At 42.6% G+C, this 24144-nt stretch overlaps 1 protein-coding gene across 1 annotated transcript in view; it reads right to left on the reverse strand.

The window, feature by feature from the left end:
- bub1 (BUB1 mitotic checkpoint serine/threonine kinase) overlaps positions 1-24144 on the reverse strand; it is a 70097-nt gene that overhangs the window by 45408 nt on the left and 545 nt on the right. Inside the window, exons 2-7 of the mRNA XM_067985085.1 lie at positions 19834-19893; positions 19608-19743; positions 17996-18192; positions 12184-12299; positions 9298-9413; positions 8040-8134 (exon numbers count right to left, since the gene is read on the reverse strand). Of these exons, the coding sequence (XP_067841186.1) occupies positions 8040-8134; positions 9298-9413; positions 12184-12299; positions 17996-18192; positions 19608-19743; positions 19834-19893 (720 nt within the window). The remainder of the gene's footprint in view (positions 1-8039; positions 8135-9297; positions 9414-12183; positions 12300-17995; positions 18193-19607; positions 19744-19833; positions 19894-24144) is intronic.

Genomic DNA, 24144 nt, shown 5'->3' on the forward strand with positions numbered 1-24144 from the left:
TTATTGAAACATATAAGATTGTGAAGGGTCTTGATCGGGTGGATGCAGTAAGGATGTTCCCAAAGATGGGTGAAACTAGAACTAGGGGGCATAATCTTAGAATAAGGGGCTGCTCTTTCAAAACTGAGATGAGGAGAAACTTCTTCACTCAGAGGGTGGTAGGTCTGTGGAATTTGCTGCCCCAGGAAGCTGTGGAAGCTACATCATTAGATAAATTTAAAACAGAAATAGACAGTTTCCTAGAAGTAAAGGGAATTAGGGGTTATGGGGAGCGGGCAGGAAATTGGACATGAAGCTGAGTTCGGATCGGTCAATGCCCTGTGGGTGGCGGAGAGGGCCCAGGGGCTGTGTGGCCGGGTCCTGCTCCGACTTCTTGTGTTCTTTAGATTTGTGGTTGGGATCAGATCAGCCATGATCTTATTGAATGGCGGAGCAGGCTCGAGGGGCCGATTGGCCTACTCCTGCTCCAATTTCTTATGTTCTTATGTCATAGATAGACAGAACAGCAGCAGACAGTCAGGGAGAGGGTGAAATGGAGGGTGGCCGAAAGAGTCATAGAAAATTTACGGCACAGAAAGAGGCCACTCTGCCCATTGTGCCTGCGCTGGCTGAGAAACGAGCCACCCAGCCTAATCCCACTTTCCCGCATTTGGTCCGTAGCCCTGCAGATCACGGCTCTTCAAGTGCACATCCAGGTTTTTTTTTTTTTAAATGAGTTGAGGGTTTCTGCCTCTACCATCCTCTCAGGAAATGAGTTCCAGACCCCCCCCCCCCCCCCACCACCTTCAGGGTGAAAAAAACTTTTCCCCATTTCCACTCTAATCCTCCTACCAATCACTTTAAATCTATGCCCCCTGGTTATTGACCCCTCCGCTAAGGGAAATAGGTCCTTCCTATCCACTCTATCTAGGCCCCTCATAATTGTGTACATCTCAATCAAATCACTCCTCAGCCTCCTTTGTTCCAATGCAAAACAACCCCAGCCAATCCAATCTGTCATCATAGCTAAAATTCTCCGGTCCTGGCAACATCCTTGTAAATCGCCTCTGCACCCTCTCGAGTGCAATTACATCCTTCCTGTAATGTGGTGACCAGAACTGTGCACAAGCTGTGGCCTAGTGTTTTATACAGTTTCAGCATAACATCCCTGCTTTTATATTCTATGCCTCGACTAATAATAAAGGAAAGCATTCCATAAGCCTTCTTAACCACTTTATCTACCTGTCCCGCTACATTCAGGGATCTGTGGACATGCACTCCAAGGCCCCTCACTTCCTCTACACCTCTCAGTCTTGCCACATCCAGTCGTGAATGGTGGTGCACAATTAAACAACTAACGGGAGGTGGAGGCTCCGTAAACATCCCCATCCTCAATGATGGCGGAGTCCAGCACGTGAGTGCAAAAGACAAGGCTGAAGCGTTTGCAACCATCCTCAGCCAGAAGTGCCGAGTGGATGATCCATCTCGGCCTCCTCCCGATATCCCCGCCATCACAGAAGCCAGTCTTCAGCCAATTCGATTCACTCCACGTGATACCAAGAAACGGCTGAGTGCACTGGATACAGCAAAGGCTATGGGCCCCGACAACATCCCGGCTGTAGTGCTGAGGACTTGTGCTTCAGAACTAGCTGTACATCTAGCCAAGCTGTTCCAGTACAACTACCACACTAGCATCCACCCAACAATGTGGAAAATTGCCCAGGTATGTCCTTTGCACAAAAAGCAGGACAAATCCAATCCAGCCAATTACCAACCCATCAGTCCACTCTCAATCATCAGCAAAAAGTGATGGAAGGTGTCGTCGACAGTGCTATCAAGCGGCACTTACTCACCATTAACCTGCTCACCGATGCTCAGTTTGGGTTCCGCCAGGACCACTCGGCTCCAGACCTTATTACAGCCTTGGAACAAACATGGACAAAAGAGAGCTGAATTCCAGGTGAGGTGAGAGTGACTGCCCTTGACATCAAGGCAGCATTTGACCGAATGTGGCACCAAGGAGCCCTAGTAAAATTGAAGTCAATGAGAATCAGGGGGAAAACTCTCCAGTGGCTGGAGTCATACCTAGCAAAAAGGAAGGTGGTAGTGGTTGTTGGAGGCCTATCATCTCAGCCCCAGGACTTTGCTGCAGGAGTTCCTCAGGGCAGTGTCCTAGGCCCCACCATCTTCAGCTGCTTCGTCAATGACCGTCCCTCCATCATAAGGTCGGAAATGGGGATGTTCGCTGATGATTGCACAGTGTTCAGTTCCATTCGCAACCCCTCAAATAACGAAGCAGTCTATGTCCGCATGCAACAAGACCTGGACAACATCCAGGCTTGGGCTCATAAGTGGCAAGTAACATTCGCGACAGACAAGTGCCAGGCAATGTCCACCTCCAACAAGAGAGCGTCTAACCACCTCCCCTTGACATTCAATGGCATTACCATCGCCGAATCCCCCATCAACATCCTGGGGGTCACCATTGACCAGAAACTTAACTGGACCCGCCATATAAATACTGTGGCTACAAGAGCAGGTCAGAGGCTGGGTATTCTGCGACAAGTGACTCACCTCCTGACTCCCCAAATTCTTTCCACCATCTACAAGGCACATGTCAGGAGTGTGATGGAATACTCTCCACTGGCCTGGATGAGTGCAGCTCCAACAACACTCAACAAGCTCGATACCATCCAGGACAAAGCAGCCTGCTTGATTGGCACCCCATCCACCACCCTAAACATTCACTCCCTTCACTGTGGCTGCAGTGTACCATCCACAGGATGCACTGCAGCAACCCGCCAAGACTTCAACAGCACCTCCCAAACCCGCAACTTCTACCACCTAGAAGGACAAGGGCAGCAGGTACATGGGAACAACACGACTTGCACGTTCCCCTCCAAGTCACACACCATCCTGACTTGGAAATATATCGCCGCTCCTTCATAGTCGCTGGGTCAAAATCCTGGAACTCCCTACCTAACAGCACTGTGGGAGAACCTTCACCACACAGACTGCAGCGGTTCAAAAGCTCACCACCACCTTCTCAAGGGCAATTAGGGATGGGCAATAAATGCTGGCCTCACCAGCGACACCCACATCCCATGAACGAATAAAAAAATCCTCCCATTTATTGTGTATTCCCTTGCCTTGTTTGCTCTCCCTAATGCATTACCTCACACTTCTCCAGATTGAACTTCATTTGCCACTTTTCTGCCCATCTGACCAGTCCATTGGTATCTTCCTGCGGTCTGCAGCTTTCCTCCTCACTATTAACCACACAGCCTATCTTTGTGTCATCAAGTGTGACAAGTGAAAGCTTGTTCAAAGAGATGGGTTTTGAGTAGATTTTTTTTTAAAAAGGACAAGATGAAAACAAAACATTTAGGGAGAGAATTCAATAGAGTAGAATCCAGGTGGCTGACAGCTCTGCCATCAATTGTGGGCAAAGGGAGGGAGGGAGGGGATGCAGAGTGTTGGGGGAGGCAGGAGGAGATTCTCATTAGGATGTGTTGGAAACATAGAGGGATTTAAAGACAACCTAGTATGTTGGGGTAAAGTGGGGACCTCAATATAGATCAATGAGAACTGTGGTGATGGGCAAGCAGGGTTAAATGTGGAACATGATGAATGCAGCAGAAGGAGGAGGATAGGAGGCCAGCAGAGAGCATTAAAGTAGTCAGGTCTGGAGGTGACAAAGACATGCAGAAGGATTTCAATAGAAAAGTGCCTGAGGTAGGAGTGGAGAAAGTCAATAGTGCAAAGGTGGAAGTAAGCAGTCTTTGTGATGGAGAGGATTATGGGGTCCGAAGTTCAGCTCAAGATTGAACAGGAAACCAAGGCTGGGGAGGGAGAATGAATCGGTGGCAAGAGCGCAGAATTTGTGGCAGGTGCCAGAGATAGTGGACTTGCTCTTCCCAATATTGAGCTGGCGAAAGTTAAATAAATACTCTTCCAAGACTAGATATAGGTCAAGGCAGTTGGGGCATGGGTGTGATGGAGAGGTAGTGCTGGGTGTTATCAGCATACATATGAATGTTAATCCTGTGGCTGCAGATAATGTCTGTTGGCGACAACAGTAAAGGAGGAAAAGGAGGCAGACGAGCATAGATCTTTGGGAGACCCCAATCAGAAAGACCACCTACTTCCACTTCTAACATCCTGACTCCGCCCATGCCTCCGCCATCTGCTGCTGAAACTCTCATCCATGCCTTTGTTACCTCCAGACTCAACTATTCCAATGCCCACCTGGCCAGCCTCCCATCTTCCATCAACTTAAGCTCATCCAAAACTCTGCTGCCTGTATCCTAACTCGCATCAAGTCCTGTTCACCCATCACCCTTGCTCTCCGAACTCACTGACTCCAGCAACGCCTTGATTTTAAAATGGTCATTCTAGTGTTCGAATCCCTCCGTGGCCTCGCCCCTCCTTATCTCTAACCTCCTCCAGCCCGACAATCCTCCAATTCTGGCCTCTTTTGCATCCCCCACTTCCTTCGCCCCAACAATGGCAGCAGCATCTTCAGCCGTCCAAGTCTGCAATTCCCTCCCAATAACTGTCTGCCTCTCCACCCCTCTCTCCTCCTTTAAGGTCCTCCTTAAAACCTACCTCTCTGACCAAGCTTTTAGTCACCTGTCCTAATATCTCCTTCTTTGGCCCAGTATCAATTTTTGTCTGATTATGCTCCTGTGAAGTGCCTTGGGACGTTGACTACATTTTTTCTTTATTATTCGTTCATGGGATGTGGGTGTCACTGGCGAGGCTGGCATTTATTGCCCATCCCTAATTGCCCTCGAGAAGGTGGTGGTGAGCCGCCTTCTTGAACCGCTGCAGTCCGTGTGGTGAAGGTTCTCGCACAGTGCTGTTAGGAAGGGAGTTCCAGGATTTTGACCCAGCGACGATGAAGGAACGGAGATATATTTCCAAGTCGGGATGGTGTGTGACTTGGAGGGGAATGTGCAGGCGACAGTGTTCCCATGTACCTGCTGCTCTTGTCCTTCTAGGTGGTAGAGGTTACGGGTTTGGGAGGTGCCGAAGAAGCCTTGGCGAGTTGCTGCAGTGCATCCTGTGGATGGTACACATTGCAGCCACTGTGCGCCAGTGGTGAAGGGAGTGAATGTTTAGGGTGGTGGATGGGGTGCCAATGAAGCGGGCTGCTTTGTCTTGGTTGGTGTCGAGCTTCTTGAGTGCTGTTGGAGCTGCACTCATCCAGGCAAGTGGAGAGTATTCAATCACACTCCTCCACAGTATTTATATGGCTGGTCCAGTTAAGTTTCTGGTCAATGGTGGCCCCCAGGATGTTGATGGTGGGGGATTCGGCGATGGTAATGCCATTGAATGTCAAGGGGAGGTGGTTAGACTCTCTCATTGGGGATGATCATTGCCTGGCACTTGTCTGGTGCAAATGTTACTTGCCACTTATCAGCCCAAGCCTGGATGTTGTCCAGGTCTTGCTGCATGCCGGCTCAGACTGCTTCATTATCTGCGCGGTTGCGAATGGATCTAAGCACTGTGCAATCATCAGCGAACATCCCCTGATGATGGAGGGAAGGTCATTGATGAAGCAGCTGAAGATGGTTGGGCCAAGGACAATGCCTTGAGGAACTCCTGCAGCAATGTCCTGGGGCCGAGATGATTGGCCACCAACAACCACTACCATCTTCCTTTGTGCTAGGTATGACTCCAGCCACTGGAGAGAGTTTACCCCCGATTCCCATTGACTTCAATTTTACTCAGGCTGGAATGAGGTCTGGATCCGAGTGGTCCTGGCGGAAGCTAAACTGAGCATCGGTGAGCAGGTTATTGGTGAGTAAGTGCCGCTTGATAGCACTGTCGATGACACCTTCCATCACTTTGCTGATGATTGAGAGTAGACTGATGGGGCGGTAATTGGCTGGATTGGATTTGTCCTGCTTTTTGTGGACAGGACGTACCTGGGCAATTTTCCACATTGTCGGGTAGATGCCAGTGTTGTAGCTGTACTGGAACAGCTTGGCTAGAGGCACAGCTAGTTCTGGAACACAAGTCTTCAGCACAACAGCCGGGATGTTGTCGGGGCCCATAGCCTTTGCTGTATCCAGTGCACTCAGCCATTTCTTGATATCACGTGGAATGAATCGAATTGGCTGAAGACTGGCTTCTGTGATGGCGGGGATATCGGGAGGAGGCCGAGATGGATCATCCACTCGGCACTTCTGGCTGAAGATGGTTGCAAACGCTTCAGCCTTGTCTTTTGCACTCACGTGCTGGACTCCGCCATCATTGAGGATGGGGATGTTTACAGAGCCTCCTCCTCCCGTTAGTTGTTTAATTGTCCACCACCATTCACGACTGGATGTGGCAGGACTGCAGAGCTTTGATCTGATCCGTTGGTTGTGGAATCGCTTAGCTCTGTCTATAGCATGTTGCTTCCGCTGTTTAGCATGCATGTAGTCCTGAGTTGTCGCTTCACCAGGTTGGCACCTCATTTTTATGTACGCCTGGTGCTGCTCCTGGCATGCTCTTCTACACGCCTCATTGAACCAGGGTTGATCCCCTGGCTTGTTAGTAATGGTAGAGTGAGGAATATGCCGGGCCATGAGGTTACAGATTGTGCTGGAATACAATTCTGCTGCTGCAGATGGCCCACAGTGCCTCATGGATGCCCAGTTTTGAGCTGCTAGATCTGTTCTGAATCTATCCCATTTAGCACGGTGGTAGTGCCACACAACACGTTGGATGGTGTACTCAGTGTGAAGATGGGACTTCATCTCCACGAGGACTGTGCGGTGGTCACTCCTACCAATACGGTCATGGACAGATGCATCTGGGACAGGTAGATTGGTGAGGACGAGGTCAAGTAAGTTTTTCCCTCGTGTTTGTTCGCACACCACCTGCCGCAGGCCCAGTCTGGCAGCTATGTCCTTCAGGACTCGACCAGCTCGGTCAGTAGTGGTGCTACCGAGCCACTCTTGGTGATTGACATTGAAGTCCCCCACCCAGAGTACATTCTGTGCCCTTGCTACCCTCAGTGCTTCCTCCAAGTGGTGTTCAACATGGAGGAGGACTGATTCATCAGCTGAGGGAGGGCGGTCGGTGGTAATCAGCAGGAGGTTTCCTTGCCCATGTTTGACCTGATGCCATGAGATTTCATGGGGTCCGGAGTCAATGTTGAGGACTCCCAGGGCCACTCCCTCCTGACTGTATATCACTGTACCGCCACCTCTGGTGGGTCTGTCCTGCCGGTGGGATAGCACATACCCAGGAATGGTGTTGGAAGAGTCTGGGACATTGGCTGAAAGGTATGATTCTGTGAGTATGGCTATGTCAGGCTGTTGCTTGACTAGTCTGTGGGACAGCTCTCCCAATTTTGGCACAAGTCCCCAGATGTTAGTGAGGAGGACTTTGCAGGGTCGACTGGGCTTGGTTTGCCTTTGTCGTGTCTGGTGCCTAGTGGTCCGATGCCAGGTTGTCCGTCCGGTTTTATTCTTATTATGACTTCTTTTAGAGAGATTTTACAACTGAGTGGCTTGCTAGGCCATTTCAGAGGGCAATTAAGAATCAACCACATTGCTGTGGGTCTGGAGTCACATATAGGCCAGACCAGGTAAGGACAGCAGGTGCCCTTCCTTCCCTAAAGGGCATTAGTGAATCAGATGGGTTTTTATGACAATCCGGTAGTTTCATGGCCATCATTACTGATACTGGTATTTTAATTCTAGATTTTATTTAATTAATTGAATTTAATTAGTTGAATTTAAATTCCCCATCTGCCGTGGCAGGATTTGAACTCATGACTCTGGATGATTAGTCCAGGCCTCTGGATTACTTGTCCAGTAACATAACCACTGTTACCGTACCCCCAAAGATGTTATAGAAATGTACGCTGTTGTTGTGCACAGTCGCCTCTGGAGTCAACATCAGTGAAGAAATATTTTTGCCCATTCAAAAAATAACCTTTTGGGATAACCAATGTACAAGTGTTTACACTAGGCCATCCTCATTTTTCTCCCAAGAATTCATTACTTTCAATCACATTTTCCTAATCAGCAAAATACAGCTGTTACAATAGTTTTACTTACAAATTGTTAGACTCTGTACCACAAGGAACAAGTGTAGATTGTTTATCACTGCAGCCATTTTGTATGTTGTCCTGTAATACCTGCGAATCTGAACCCTAATTTAAGAAAGAAAAGATATTTACAAGTACAAGTACAATCTCAAAGGTTAGTCTGCAGTTTTTCATTTAAAATTCTATGCACTCAACAATTCCTCGCTAATCTTATTACCTCCCCTTTCTTGAAGAAGGAATTATCTCTATGCTGGGCAACCTCTGGTACCTTACCCAAGTATTCATTATTTTTTGCATGAGCCTCGACAAGCAAGCCGTTTGACCGTGGGAACATCATAGCCGTGCACAATCCCGTCCTCACCTGACATCCAGGCACTTCCAGTGAGATGACTGGAACCTTAAATGATTTTTTACTTCTATAACCCAGAGCTGAGATTAATTGTAGCATCCCTACCACTGCGCTGGCTCTCAGGTGGACATAAATGATCCCAAGGCATTTTGAAGAAGGGCATGGGAATTTTCCCAGTATCCTGCCCAACTTTTACCACTCAATCAACACCACCGAAACAGACTTACTGGTCATTTATCTCATTGCTGTTTGTGGGACCTTGCTGTGAGCAAATTGGTTGTGTGTGCCTACATTTCAAAATGTAATTCATTGGCTGTGAAACGCTTTGGCTCATCCTGAAGACATGAATGATGCTATATAAATACAAATTCATTCTTAACTGATAGTATTGTAGGCCCACTGAATTGCAGACTGGCTTTCAGGCAAAGTAAACGTGGGGAGCAGGTCCTCTGCATTTGTATTCAATAGAAATCATGTCTTCTCATTACAATGCAGAGCTTAGTTGCAATACCAACAGCACCCGACCAAAATGATTACAATGTTCCCTCTCTCTAGATGGGAGCAATTTTAAACAGGAGGAACAAAAGTACCTAAAGCTAATAGGCTGGCAACATGGGGATAGATGCAGACTTAAGCTAATGCACTTCATTTCCTGTTCAATTCTGTGACATGCAGTTATGCCCATTCATACGCAACTAAAAATTAGTAAAACTGTTCCAAGAGCAAGAGTCCTCAACATCAATGGCAGAGGGTGGGGTGTAAAACAAAAAAAACCATGGTTCTCCAATGACATGACACTGCAGCCATTCATTATCATGTAAATTTGACAGTAAATAAATCAACGAAGCCAGCTCTGTACATAGCTCATATTACATCTAAAATAAGTATATACTTTGAGTGTAAAAAGTAAAATGGTTACCTGAGATTTGGGAATTGTCTCTGAACCCACAGGCCCTGTGTTCAAACCTAATTTACTCAGAGCAGACAAGTCTTGATTGACGAACTTAGAGTTGCCCAAAGGTTCATGTAGAAAGCCTATTCATATAGAACATTGTTAATTTAAATGCTACTAATATACAGACACTTGCATTTTACAGCTGCCAGGTTTGAGTGTCAGCTTGAACTTAAGTTCTTGGTATTTGCTCATTCAGGAGGAATTGTGAGATGGTTCAATATTTGTAAATGTAAGTAAAACTGAATTTGTAGTATGCAGCAATACCTCCATGGAATAATTCCATTGTATTCAGTCAGAATACTAGTGAAACAGGAGCAGAGATATATCCATTTACACAAACTAAGTTATTAAAACCAAATCAGATGGCAATGTGCTGAAGAAAGAAATTTATGACCTTGCTCTACAAGTACCTTCACTACAATGGCAATATTAAAAAGAAAAGAAGGCTAGAGAAAGTATGTGTTTTATTTTAAGAATTCTATTGAAAGGAATCATTTTCTACGATTTAGTTTTCTCCTATAGAAACTCATCACACATCATCTCCGCATTGTGCTGTTGCAAAAGTTGCAAGTAGATTATAAATATGGAATAAAAATAGAAAAGTCTGTAAATATTCAGTAGATCCACTAGCATCTGTAGAGAAAAAAAAAGATAGGTTAGTGATTCTGGTGTATACTCATTATCTGGACTTGGGTATAGAGGGTATAATTTCCAAAGTCTGCAGATAATACGAAACTCGGAAATGTAGTAAACAATGTGGAGGACAGTAACAGACTTAAGGATGACAAAGACAGACTCGTGAAATGGGCAGATGAAATTTAACACAGAAGTGTGAAGTGATACATTTTATTGGTAGGAAGAATGAGGAGAGGCAATGTAAACTAAATGATACAATTTTAAAAGGGGGTGAAGGAAGAGAGACCTGGGGGTGTATATACACAAATCTTTGAAGGTGGCATGACAAGTTGAGAAGGCTGTTAAAAAAGTATATTGGATCCTGGGCTTTATTATTAACAGAGGCAGAGTACAAAAACAAGGAAGTTATGCTAAACTTTTATAAAACCCTGGCTAGGCTGCAGCTGGAGTATTGTGTTCAATTTTGGGCACCACACTTTAGGAAGGATGTCAAGGCCTTGGAGAGGGTGCAGAAGAGATTTACTGGTATGGTATCAGGGATGAGGGACTTCATTTATGTGAAGAGACTGGAGAAACTGGGGTTGTTCTCCTTAGAACAGAGAAGGTTAAGGGAGGATTTGATCGAGGTGTTCAAAATCATTAACTGTTTTGATAGAGTAAATAAGGAGAAACTGTTTCCTGTGGCAGAAGGGTCGGTCACCGATTTAAAGTGATCGATAAAAGAGCCAGGGGATCATGAGGAAACATTTTTTTTTGAAAAACACAGTGCGTTGTTATGATCTGGAATGCACGACCCGAAAGGATGGTGGAAGCAGATTCAAAAGGGATTTGAATAAATACTTGAAGGGAAAAAATTTACAGGTTTATGGGGAAAGAGCTAGGGAATGGGACAAATTGGATAGCTCTTTCAAAGAGCCGGCACAGACACAATGGGTCGAATGGCCTCCTTTTGTGCTGTATCTATTATGATAAGCTCTACTGCACATTAAACAGTTTTTAAAAAAAAATTCTTACAAATATGGATCCCAATACAATAAAAAGTCTTAGAATTCTCAGCATTAAATCACACTGGTAGAATCATACAGCACTCAAGGAGGCCATTCAGCCCATCATGCCTTTGCCAGCTCTTTGAAAGAGCTAGCCAATTAGTCCCACTCCCTTGCTCTTTCCCCCTAGCCCTGCAAAATTTTCCTTTGAGTATATCTCTAATTCCCTTTTGAAAGATACTATTGAATCTGCTTCCACCACCCATTCAGACAGTGCAATCCAGGTCGTAGCAATTCACTGAGGTTAAAAAAAATTCTCAACTCCCTGGTTTCTTTTGTCAATTATCTTAAATCTGTGTTTTCTGGTTACCAACTCTCCTGCTGGTGGAAAGTTTCTATAAAAACCCTTTATAATTTTCAACACCTCTATTAAACATCACTTGTCTGGATGAGTGCAGCTCCAACAACACTCAAGAAGCTCGACACCATCCCGGAAAAAGCAGCCCACTTGATTGGCATTCCATCCACCACCTTAAACATTCACTCCCTCTATCACCGGCGCACCGTGGCTGCAGTGTACACCATCTACAAGATGCACTGCAGCAACTTGCTAAGGCTTCTTCGACAGCACCTCCTAAACCCGCGGCCTCTACCACCTAGAAGGACAAGGGCAGCAGGCGCATGGGAACAACACCACCCGCATGGTCCCCTCCAAGTCACACACCATTCTGACTTGGAAATATAATCGCCGTTCTTTCGTCATCCAGGGTCAAAATCTTGGAACTCCCTACCTAATAGCACTGTGGGAGAATCTTCACCACATGGACCGTAGTGGTTCAAGAAGGTGGCTCACCACCTTCTTCAGGGCAATTACGGATGGGCAATAAATGCTGGCCTTGCCAGTGACACCCACATCCCATGAATGAATTTTTAAAAAATCTCCCTTCAACCTTCCTCGGCTCCAAGGAGAACAATCCCAGCTTCTCTGGTCTATCCCCATAACTGAAGGCTCTCATCCTTGGTTAATTCTAGTTAATCTTCTCTGCATTCTCTCCAGGGTCTGGATATCCTTCCTAAAGTGTGGTGCCCAGAATTAAACAATACTCCAGCAGAGACCTAATCAGTGATTTATAAAGATAACTCTATCCTAATAAAAGCTGCTTTAACACGTGCAAGGCAAAAAAAACTAATTTGTTAATATTAAATGATGTAATTTAATAAACCTCACCGTTTTGGGCCCCGAAAGCCATACCATGTTGGTTCCCCTGAGATGATGGCACAGGTCTTATAGGATTACCCGTTTGTACCGGTAAAAGGTTCTGAGATGCTCGAGCCCTGAAACTCCTATAAAACAACAGGTGACCTATTTGTTTGACTTATAATTAAAAAAAAGTAAAATATATAGCTAACAAGATAAACTTTATCTTAAAAGGTGACATACCAGTCTCATCGAATACTTTATATAAATTTGTTGTATAATAAGGTTAACTTTGCAATATCAAGTTGATCATCAGAAAGCTTTTTCTAATGGCAAAAACTCCACCTTCCATGGATGAGCCAACATTTAAAACATTATGTAAATAGTATAACTTAGTACGTAAAGAAAGAATGCATTTTTTCTTGCAAAGTATTTTGGTCCCAATCTTTATGATTAAAAAAACTGTCACCACTGCCATAATTGTCATCATATATTGTCTCCCATTCCCCAAAGGCCTAACTTAAAATTCTCATCCTTGGTCCAATTTTTTTTTTAAAAAGATAGCCTTACCCTTTCCTATCTCTAATCTCTTCCAGCCCTATAAATCCCTAGAATTCTCCCTGCTCCCCCCCACCCACATCCACTCCACTGGATTTCTCTTCATAAAAGCACTCAACCTCCCTCTCAACAACAACCACTTTCATTTATACAAGACCCTCCTTAAAACCCAGCTCTTTGATTAAGCTTTTAATCACCCCTTCTAATAGCGCCTTTCACTGTATTTGTTTTTCCCTTGCATCCCTATGAAGTGCTTTAGGACCTTTTCCTACTTTAAAAAAGTTGCTACATAAATGCAAATTGTTGAATAAAAGTTGCTCTAACACAGTGCTATGCAAAAAAAAATATTTATTTTGCACATTTCAAATTATGTAGTTTATGTATAATTTTTTTTAAACTGGCAACACTGATGGAATCATGCTTCAGCATTCACCAGAAAGGGGAGAAAATATAGCAAAAGAAGAAACAAAGCTCTATTCAATTTAAAAGCAATGGCGAACATTGAAATAAATATTTCATAATTCTCAACGAATATCCATTCCATTGAGGAATCAAAACCCCATGGGAAAAGTGATCCATCCATGGCTAACTAAAGAAGTTAAGGATAGTATTAGATTAAAAGAAGAGGCCTATAATGTTGCCAAGAGTAGTAAGCCTGAAGATTGGGAGAGTTTTAGAAACCAAAGTAGGGCCAAAAAATTGAGAGCGAGAAAATAGAATGAGAGTAAACTAGCAAGAAATATAAAAAATGAGTGCAAGTGCTTCTACAAGCATGTAAAAAAAAGTAGCAGCTAAAGTAAACGTGGGTCCCTTAGGGGCTGAGATAGGAGAAGTTATCGTGGGGAAATCAGGAAACGGCAGAGACAGTAAACAAATATTTTGTATCTGTCTTCACAGTAGAAGACACAAAACATACTAGAAATAGTGGGGAACTAAGGGTCTAATGTGGGTGAGGAACCTAAAGTATTAATATTAGTAAAGAAAAAGTACTGGAGAAATTAATGAGACCAAAAGCCGACAAATCCCCTGCCTACATCCTAGGGTTCTAAGAGAGGCGCTGTAGAGATAGTGGATGCATTGGTTGTGATCTTCCAAAATTCCCTAGGTTCTAGGTCCCAGTGGATTGGAAGGTAGCAAATGTAACAACGCTATTCAAGAAAGGAAGGAGAGAGAAAACAGGGAACTGCAGGCCAGTTAGCTTGACATCAGTAGACAGGAAAATGCTGGAATCTATTAAGAACATGGTAATAGAAAATCGTAATATGATTGGGCAGAGTCAACATGGTTTTATGAAAGGGAAATCATGTTTGACAAATCTACTGGATTTTTTTTTGAGGATGTAACTAGCAAGGTAGATAAAGGGGAACCAGTGGATGTAGTATATTTGGATTTTCAAAAGGCATTCGATAAGGTGCCACACAAAAAGTTGTTACACAAGATAATGGCTGGGGGTAATATATTAGCATGGATAGAGGATTGGTTAACAGACAAATAAGAGTAGGGATAAACAGGTCATTCTCAGGTTGGCAGGCTGTAACTAGTGGGGTTCCACAAGGAACAGTGCTTAAGCCTCAGCTATTTACAATCTATATTAATGACTTAGATGAAGGGACTGAGTGTAATGTATCCAAATTTGCAGACGATACAAAGCTAGGTGGGAAAATAAGCTGTGAGGAGGACACAGAGTCTGCAAAAGGATTATGGATAGGTTAAGTAAGTGGGCAAGAAGGTGGCAAATAGAGTATAACATGGGGAATTGTGAGGTTATTCACTTTTAAAGGAAGAATAGAAAAATTGATTTGGGTGTCTTTGTACACAAAACACAAAGTTAACATGCAGGTAGAGCAAGCAATTAGGAAGGCAAATGGTACGTTGGCATTTAATGCAAGGGGTTGGAGTGCAAGAGTAAGGCAGTCGTGCTGCAATTGTACAGGGCTTTGGTGAGACCACACCTGGAGTACTATGTACAGTTTTGGTCTCCTTATCTAAAGGAAGGATATACTTGCCTTAGAGGCGTTGCAACAAAAATTAACTAGATTGATTCCTGGGATGAGAGGGTTGACCTACGAGGAGAGGTCGAGTAGAATGGGCCTATACTCTCTGGAGGTTAGAAGAATGAGAGGTGATGTCACTGAAACATACAAGATTCTGAGGGCTTGACAGGGTAAATGCTGATGCTGATAGGCTGTTTCCCCTGGCTGGACAGTCTAGAACTAGAGGGCATAATCTCAGGATAAGGGGTAGGCCATTTAGGACTGAGATGAGGAGGAATTTCTTCACTCACAGGGTTGTGACTCTTTGGAATTCTCTACCCCAGAGGGCTGTGGATGCTCAATCATTGAGTATATTCAAGACTGAGATCGATAGATTTTGAGACACTCAGGGAATCAATGGATATGGGGATCGGGTGGGAAAGTGGAGTTGAGGTAGAAGATCAGCCATGATCTTATTGAATGGCCTGCTCCTGCTCCCATTTCTATGTAGAAGATGTCAGTTCTGTTGAAATAGAACTTTTTATTTATTTTGCATCCAACATCAGCATTAAGAACTCACATGTCAAGGGTGTAAAAGAAATGACAGCCATCCGTGGCTAAGTAAAGAAATTAAGGATAGCATCCGACTAAAAACAAGGACATATAAGGTAGCCAAACTTAGTGGGAGGATAGAAGATTGGGAAGTCTTCAAAAGACAGCAAAAAGTAACAAAAGGATTGATTAAGAAAGGGAAGATAGATTATGAAAATAAATTAGCAAAAAATATAAAAACAGATAGCAAGAGTTTCTACAGTTATATGAAAAGAAAAAGGGTGGCTAAGGCAAACGTAGGTCCTTTAGAGGATGAGACCGGGAAAATAATGGTGGGAAACATGGAGATGGCAAAAATGCTGAACAAATATTTTGTTTCAGTCTTTACGGTAGAGGACACTAAGAATATCCCAACACTGAACAAACAGGGGGCTCTGGGGGGGGGGGGGGTGGGGAGGAGTTAAATACGATTAAAATCACTAAGGAATTGGTACTCAGTAAATTAATGGGACTCAAGGCGGATAAATCCCCTGGACCTGATGGCTTACATCCGAGGGTCTTGAGGGAAGTGGCAGTAGGGATTGTGGATGCTTTGGTAATAATTTTCCAAAATTCTCTGGACTCGGCAAAGGTCCCGGCAGATTGGAAAACTGCCAATGTAACACCCTTATTTAAAAAGGGTAGTAGGCAGAAGGCTGGAAATTATAGACCAGTTAGCTTAACATCTGTGGTGGGTAAAATTTTGGAGTCTATTATTAAGGAGACAGTAGCAGAACATTTGGATAAACATAATTTAATAGGACAAAGTCAGCATAGCTTTACAAAGGGGAAGTCATGTCTGACAAATTTGCTTGAGTTCTTTGAGGATATAACATACAGGGTGGATAAAGGGGAACCAGTGGACGTAGTGTATTTGGACTTCCAGAAGGCATTCGACAAGGTGCCACATAAAAGATTATTGCTCAAGATAAAGAATCACTGGATTGGGGGTAATATTCTGGCATGGGTGGAGGATTGGTTATCTAACAGGAAGCAGAGAGTTGGGATAAATGGTACATTCTCGGACTGGCAACCTGTAGCCAGTGGTGTTCCGCAGGGGTCGGTGCTGGGTCCCCAACTCTTTACAATCTATATTAATGATTTGGAGGAGGGGACCGAGTGTAACATATCAAAGTTTGCAGATGATACAAAGATGGGAGGGAAAGTAGAGAGTGAGGAGGACATAAAAAACCTACAAGGGGATATAGACAGGCTGGTGAGTGGGCGCAGATTTGGCAGATGCAATACAATATTGGAAAATGTGAGGTTATGCACTTAGGCAGGAAAAATCGGAGAGCAAGTTATTATCTTAATGGCGAGAAACTGGAAAGTACTGCAGTACAAAGGGATCTGGGGGTCCTAGTGCAAGAAAATCAAAAAGTTAGTTTGCACGTGCAGCAGGTGATCAAGAAGGCCAACGAAATGTTGGCTTTTATTGCTGGGGGGATAGAATATAAAAACAGGGAGGTATTGCTGCAGTTATATAAGGTATTGGTGAGACCACACCTGGAATACTGCATACAGTTTTGGTGTCCATACTTAAGAAAAGACATACTTGCTCTCGAGGCAGTACAAAGAAGGTTCACTCGGTTAATCCCGGGGTTGAGGGGGCGGACATATGAGGAGAGGTTGAGTAGATTGAGACTCTACTCATTGGAGTTCAGAAGAATGAGAGGCGATCTTATGGAAACATATAAGATTGTGAAGGGGCTTGATCGGGTGGATGCGGTAAGGATGTTCCCACGGATGGGTGAAACTAGAACTAGGGGGCATAATCTTAGAATAAGGGGCTGCTCTTTCAAAACTGAGCTGAGGAGAAACTTCTTCACTCAGAGGGTAGTCGGTCTGTGGAATTTGCTGCCCCAGGAAGCTGTGGAAGCTACATCATTAAATAAATTTAAAACAGAAATAGACAGTTTCCTAGAAGTAAAGGGAATTAGGGGTTATGGGGAGCGGGCAGGAAATTGGACATGAATTTAGATTTGAGGTTAGGATCAGATCAGCCATGATCTTATTGAATGGCGGAGCAGGCTCGAAGGGCCAATTGGCCTACTCCTGCTCCTATTTCTTATGTTCTTATAACAGATTAGATCCAAGATAGGGCTCCTGCTACTTGTTATTGCTGACACCAGCACCATTTCCTCTGACAGCAACAGAAAAATATAATTTAAGATATCAGTGCACTTGCACCACGAGCAACAGCGATTAAGTGACTGGGAGGTGTATCCCACACTTTGATTTTACCTTTTTTATTGCCAATTCCGGAATAGAAAATATTATCTAGAAAATAGTCTCATCTCCACCTCAATGTGCTTTTAAAAAAAAGGGGACATATGCTCAAGATTGATTTGAGACAATGCAATTACAGATGTCCTCAAAGATTTACAATATTGGATTATTTGATTGACATTAAACTTTTGAATCCAGGGCAAAACAATTATCCAGCTATGCGCAGATGAACTGGCCTTTATCACAAGCAAATAAACCCATTTGGTGTTTACTCAAACCATCAAAGAGTTGCTCTCTGCTCTAATTTTCATTCACTAAGATCTGTATTAAGACTGCCAAAATGCATTTTATTTTGTACCTTCAAAGAGTTGATCCATGTGTTTTGACTAGTTTCGAACCAAAAATCACAAGAGTGAGCGAAAGAGACACAGTTCTTTAACACAAAACACTAGGATGATTTTTCTCAGCTCTAAACTCCAGTTCTGACATACCTGTATTGATGGAGCAACATGTCCACTGGTTCTGCAGAATTCTGAATGCCTTTCTGAAAGATGCTATCTGCTATCTGAATATTGCCTTTCACCTCAAGCACTTCTGCCCAAGCAAGATAGAGGGCAGCTGATTTTGTGCCTACTTCTTGGCTGTACATGTAGTTGTAAAAATCAAGTGGCGTTGTGCTGCAGTTGATCTGATGAAACAAGAACATAAAAAAGACAAATCACAATTTGATACGTTATATAGAATTGAACAGGAGCACCAAATGGAAAACTCATTTTTGACAGCATTGACTGGATAAAGCACAGTAAAATGTAAATTGCAAATGACTTGTTGCCCTACAATTGGAATGGAATCCCACAAAAAAAGTTCATTACATTTATTAAATGTTTTTAATAAGGCTCTGTTAAATGCCATAGTTTAAAAAAAACAAGCTCCCATTTAAAACAAGCATGCAGATCTCTTCCCTCCCCTTACCAAGCCCCTTAAGTGACTTGCAGAAAGACTGTCAATTTAAATTTCTTGGATTAAACATGCAAGACCTTTGGAAAACCAGGAAAGTGAGGTGCCTTAGATTATCTGTACAAACTGGGATTTTGAGTCTGAGCAGTAATTGATACTAAAGTCAAAAACATGTGCAAAATTATACTGCAACAAATCATCTAAACACGGAGACAGAAATAACAACTTTTTTTTTTGTTAAATGAGAGAATGATGCAGTCCCTGGGAAGGGGGTAACAATTTGAAAAAATACTCTTACATAAACTACCCAGCTGGTTGCATCTCCCTTACAGCCAAATGGAATGACAGACAGGAAAGAAAGTGCATCGCAAACTGTTTGGGGGATGAAGGCAGGGTGAGGGTACCTAGGCCCAGGCAGCTACCCATACAGCCCAACTACATGCAGAATGGTAACAGGGTAGTAGGTGTACCACACAAATGTACATGCATGCTTTCCCATCTGATCTGCAGGCCAAATATTACATACTCTCCCCTCACAGCAAAAAAGTGTATCGGGGCGGGGGGAACAAAATAATTTTCAGACAGCTGATGAGTGTCAAGATTGAGGAATTTTTCCATTTTTCCATTTCCCCTTTCTTTAGTCTCCCCAGAATGCAGTGTTGTTATAAATGTAAACACAATCATCAAACTTCTTTTCCCTCATATACAAACTGGTATCTCATATTGCTTTTTAAACTGAAAAACCTGGGTGAAGAGATAAAGCCATCATGCAGGATACCACCAAGATTGAAAAGGTGTCGAGGAATAGCGATTAGGTGCTGCCAAACTTGGGTTTTAAAAGTCGATAGTTTCCTTTTTTTTTCTGCAACCTAAGTGTACCACAGTTTTGAGGTCAGAGAAAAGAATGAGTTAACGTACAAGACAGTGCAATGAGCACGAGTGTCAATTTTAACACAGTGAGCGCTGCAGGGACTCTCTCTTTCTGGCATAATAGCAAATAAACTAAACAAGCACATTTCTAACCCAGCTGGTCTCATCTCCACCCAAAGTCAACTGGAATGACAAACTTACGTATTCTCTTGTGATTTTTATCATATAAAAACATCTTCAATTAATTTATTAAAAAGGTTCATACAGAACACTTGCCAGTTTCAACCAGTAGTTAACATATCTTGGATCATTGGAATACTTCTTGTCACCCATAAAATTCTTCACGAGTCTCTCTAACACCGAGACCAATACGTCTTTTTCATAAAGTAAAGGTTCTGCCCACTGTATAAACCTAGAAATAATGGGAAATGAGAGGTAACTAATTTTTCACAGAATACTGCAGTCTATCAAGAAAAAAATTGTATTAAATTGATTTTTTTACCTGTCCCATAGATCCAGTGGATCATCACCTGTATAGCTTTGTATCTTAGCTTCAAACATTCTGCACATAAAAAATGTTTTAATATTAATCATCCCCACATCAGTAATGTTTAGAAATGTGTTCCACCATTTATAATCACAGCTAGCTTATACAATGAACATGAAATATGCAAATAACATTTTAATGGTGCACTTTTAGTGAATGCAAAATTTACTTTAAAAAAGATATCCCCAGTGGTTCAGTTATGAAATGCACTATATGTAGTACTGTTGTACTAAGACATACAAAAAAGTTTGATCCTCAGTCTGAGTTAATGGATGTTAACCTTAGCTCAATGGTAACACTCGTTTGAGTCAGAAGGTAGCCAGTTCAAATGCTATTCTACATACTTGAGCACATGATCTAGGCTGACACTATACTGCTGTACTGAGGGTGTACTACAATGTCAGAAATGTTGCCTTTCGGATGAGAAGTTAAACCAAGGACCCATCTGCTCTCAGATGGATGTAAAAGATCCCATGGCTCTATTCAAAGAAGAGGAAGGGAGTTCTCCCCGTGCCCTTGCTAACTTTTATCCCACAACCAACACCACGAAAGAAGATTATTCGGTCATTTATTTCATTGATGTTTGCAGGGCGTTTGTGTGCACAAATTCACTACTACGTTTATCTACATTACAGCAGTGACTATGTTTCAATAGTACTTCATTGGCTGTGAAACGCTTTGTGATGTCCTGAGAACACGAAAGGAGTTATATAAATTCAATTTAGTTCTTTCTTTAATTGATCTTAGCTTGGGTGGCAACATGCTCCCGAGCTAGGGAAGGAAAAATGACTGCTATCCAGTGATTTCCGCTGGAAAGCACACACTTTGAAATCTGGGAGCACAGACTTGAGTTACTCTCCAAGCCTGCTAATTATCACTATCGAGGCTCACAACTGAAGAACGGTAGAGTCATCATATTACGTAACATTCAGGTCCTAGATTCTTTGCATTCTTGAGGTTCTACTTTAAGGTCCTCGCCCTGAAACACTAACACTGTTTCTCTTTCCACAGATGCTGCCTGACCTGCTGAGTGTTTCCATCATTTTCTGCTTTTATTTCCACTTTAACAGTCTCTCTAGACTATATGGCTTGAACTTTTTTTGTTTTTGCTCAAAGCTGGTTTACTTGAGATCAGTCTTGTTGCTCTTCTCTATCATTATCCAATGCAAAAATATATTTTTCATGCTGTGATAGCCACTGATGAACATGGTCGATTTGACCAGTGCATTGCAAAGCCTTAGCAGAATTTCTGTAGACTTGCATTCTACTGGTCTGCCCATACATCGCAGCATTTTAGCAGTTTTTTTTTATTCATTTATTAAATTGCTTCATCCTATGGCCTGAACCTTGAAAATGACCAAAATGAGCCACTTACCTCCACACCTTCCCACTCGAGGAAGATTTCAATTGAAAGCTGAAGATTCTACAGAGTGCATGCAGCCAAATCACCTAGGGATTTGGACTACACGAGAACATAAGGAACAGCCCAGCTGGTCAGATCAGCCTGGCATACTGTAACTTACACAGATCACCACCGCTCCCCTTACCTTCAGCCCCACCCTCCCCCCAACTCCTTCTCTTACACCTACCCTTAAATGACTGTTAAAAATGAAGTGTGGGGGACAATTATTAAAAATAAATAAACAAACAGCAATGCACACAGCATCAGAAACAAACAGGGGAACTGGTGGCAATAATTTGTAACGAGGAGCCAGAAAGGATAGGGAACAGAGGGAGGTGGGGTAGTTGCACTAATTAGAGACAACATAATGTCAACAAAAAAGGGACACAGGTAATATTAAGATAGAAACAGAATCAATGTGGATTGAGACAAAGAATAAGGAATCGATCACATTAATAGGTATACTATACAGACCACCTAATAGTGGAAGGGAAGTAGAGGAAGAAATATGTAGGCAAATCTATGAAATGAGTAAAAAAAAAATCAAATAACAATCATGGCAGATTTCAACTCCCCTCAAATAAACTGGCAAGAGGAAGTAGAGAAAGGAGAAAGGGGAAAAGGAGTTTTTAAAAATAGTCCATACAGGACTCCTTTCTTACCCAGTATGTTAAGAGGCCTAAGAGAGGAATCACTGCTGGATCTAGTAATGGGAAATTAATCTTGCAGATCAGAGAAGTAAGCATTGGGGAACATTAAGGCTATAGCGATCAGAACTTAATATGATTTAAATTAATGATTGAGAAGGACATAAGTAAGGCAAAGACCAAAGTAATAGATTGGAAAAAAAAGCTAATTTTCAGGGGATGAGAATGGGACTAGGGAAGGTAAACTGGAAAAAAAATGTTGACAAAGATATAACAGCAGTGGGAAATATTTAAAACTGTGATCAAGAGTATTTAGAAGAAATATATTCCTCTAAAAAGCAAGAACAAACTAGCCAATAATGAAACACCATGGATGAATAAAAAGATACAGGTAAAATTGAAGCTAAAGAAAAAGGCATTCACTAAGTACATAGACAATAAAGGAGGATGACAAAAGGGAACACAAAGAGGTTAGGAAAGAAGTCAAAAAACAATTAGGAAAGCAAAGAGGAACTACAAAATTAAATGATCAAAAGAACATAAAAAGAAATTCTACAGACACGGATAACAAAAGAAAAACCAGGATCGGACCACTAAGGGATGCACAAGATGAACTCACAAGTAATGGCAGCAAAATGGCAGAAATGTTGAATAGTTACTTTGCCTCAGTATTTACCAAGGAGACTAACAAGGTGGGCATGGCATCAGAAGAGATCAAAAAAGATATAAAGAATTTAAGATAGAAAGGGAGAGATAATTGATAAACTAATCAAACTTAGAGAGGATAAAACCCCTGAGCCAGATGGAATGCATCCACACATATTAAAAGTAATTCACACTCACACCCAACCAAGGGATCTATAGACCATTTAGTTTAATGTCTGTGGTAAGATAGATAATAGAAAAACATCTGGAAAATATAGGAAAGAGCAGTCAGCACAGATTTCAGAAGGGAAAGTCATGCTCGACCAACCTTATTGAATTATTTGAAGAAAAGTAACAGAAATCAGACAAGATTAATGCAGTAGACGTAATATATTTGGATTTTCAAAAGTACTTCGATAAGGTACCACATTGTAGACTCATGACTAAGGTCAGAGCATATGGAGTCAGGGGACAAGTAGCAGAATGGATAGCAAGCTGGCTACAAAGCAGAAAACAGGAGTAGGGGTAGCTACTCAGACGGGCAAAAGGTGGGAAATGGTGTTCATAGAATCATAGAAAGTTACAGCACAGAAGGAGGCCATTGGGCCCATCATGTCCATGCCAGCCGAAAGAGCTATCCAGCTTAATCCCACTTTCCAGCACTTGGTCCGTAGCCCTGCAAGTTACAGCACTTCAAGTGCACATCCAAGTACTTTTTAAATGAGTTGAGGGTTTCTGCCTCAGGCAGTGATTTCCAGACCCCCACCACCCTCTGGGTGAAAAAATTTCTCCTCAGCTCCCCTCTAATCCTTCTACCAATTACTTTACATCTATACACCCTGCATTCCACAGGATCAGTGCAGGAATCACTTATTCACAATTTACATTAATGATTTGGACTCAGGAATTAGAAATAAAATTTCAAAATTTGCAGACATCACTAAATTGGGGGGTGTAGGAAGAATGCATCAAAATGCAAGACAACATTAATAAACTTGCAGAATGGGCATGTAATTGGCAAATTAATTTCCATATAGATAAGTGTGAAGTGGTGCATTTTAGGAGGAAGAAGAAGAAGGAGGCCTTTTACTGCTTGGATAATAAGTCTAAATGGGGTAGAGGAGCAAAGGGATCTCAGGGTACAGATACACAAATCACAATAGTAGTGACACATGTTAATAAGGCCATAAAAAGGGGAAACCAAGCACTGGGGTTCATTTCTAGAGGGCTAGAATTGAAAAGCAGAGAAGTTATGTGAAACTTGTATAGAACCTTGGTTGGACCATACTTGGAATACAGTTCTGAACTCCATATTATAAAAAGGGATATAGAGGCACAAAAGAAGGTGCTAAAAAGATTTACTGAGATGATATCAGAACAGAGAGGTTATACCTATCAGGAAAGATTGAGGACTATCAGGAAAGATTGAGGAGTCTGGGGCTCTTTTCTCTAGAAAAAAAAAGTCTAAGGGGTGACCTGATAAGAGGTCTTTAAGATTACAAAAGGTTTGCTAGGGTAGACATAGTCACTTGTAAGGTAAACCAGAACTAGGGGCCATAAATATAAGAGTCA

This window comes from Heptranchias perlo, chromosome 5, assembly GCF_035084215.1.
Source record: "Heptranchias perlo isolate sHepPer1 chromosome 5, sHepPer1.hap1, whole genome shotgun sequence".
NCBI lineage: Eukaryota > Metazoa > Chordata > Chondrichthyes > Hexanchiformes > Hexanchidae > Heptranchias > Heptranchias perlo.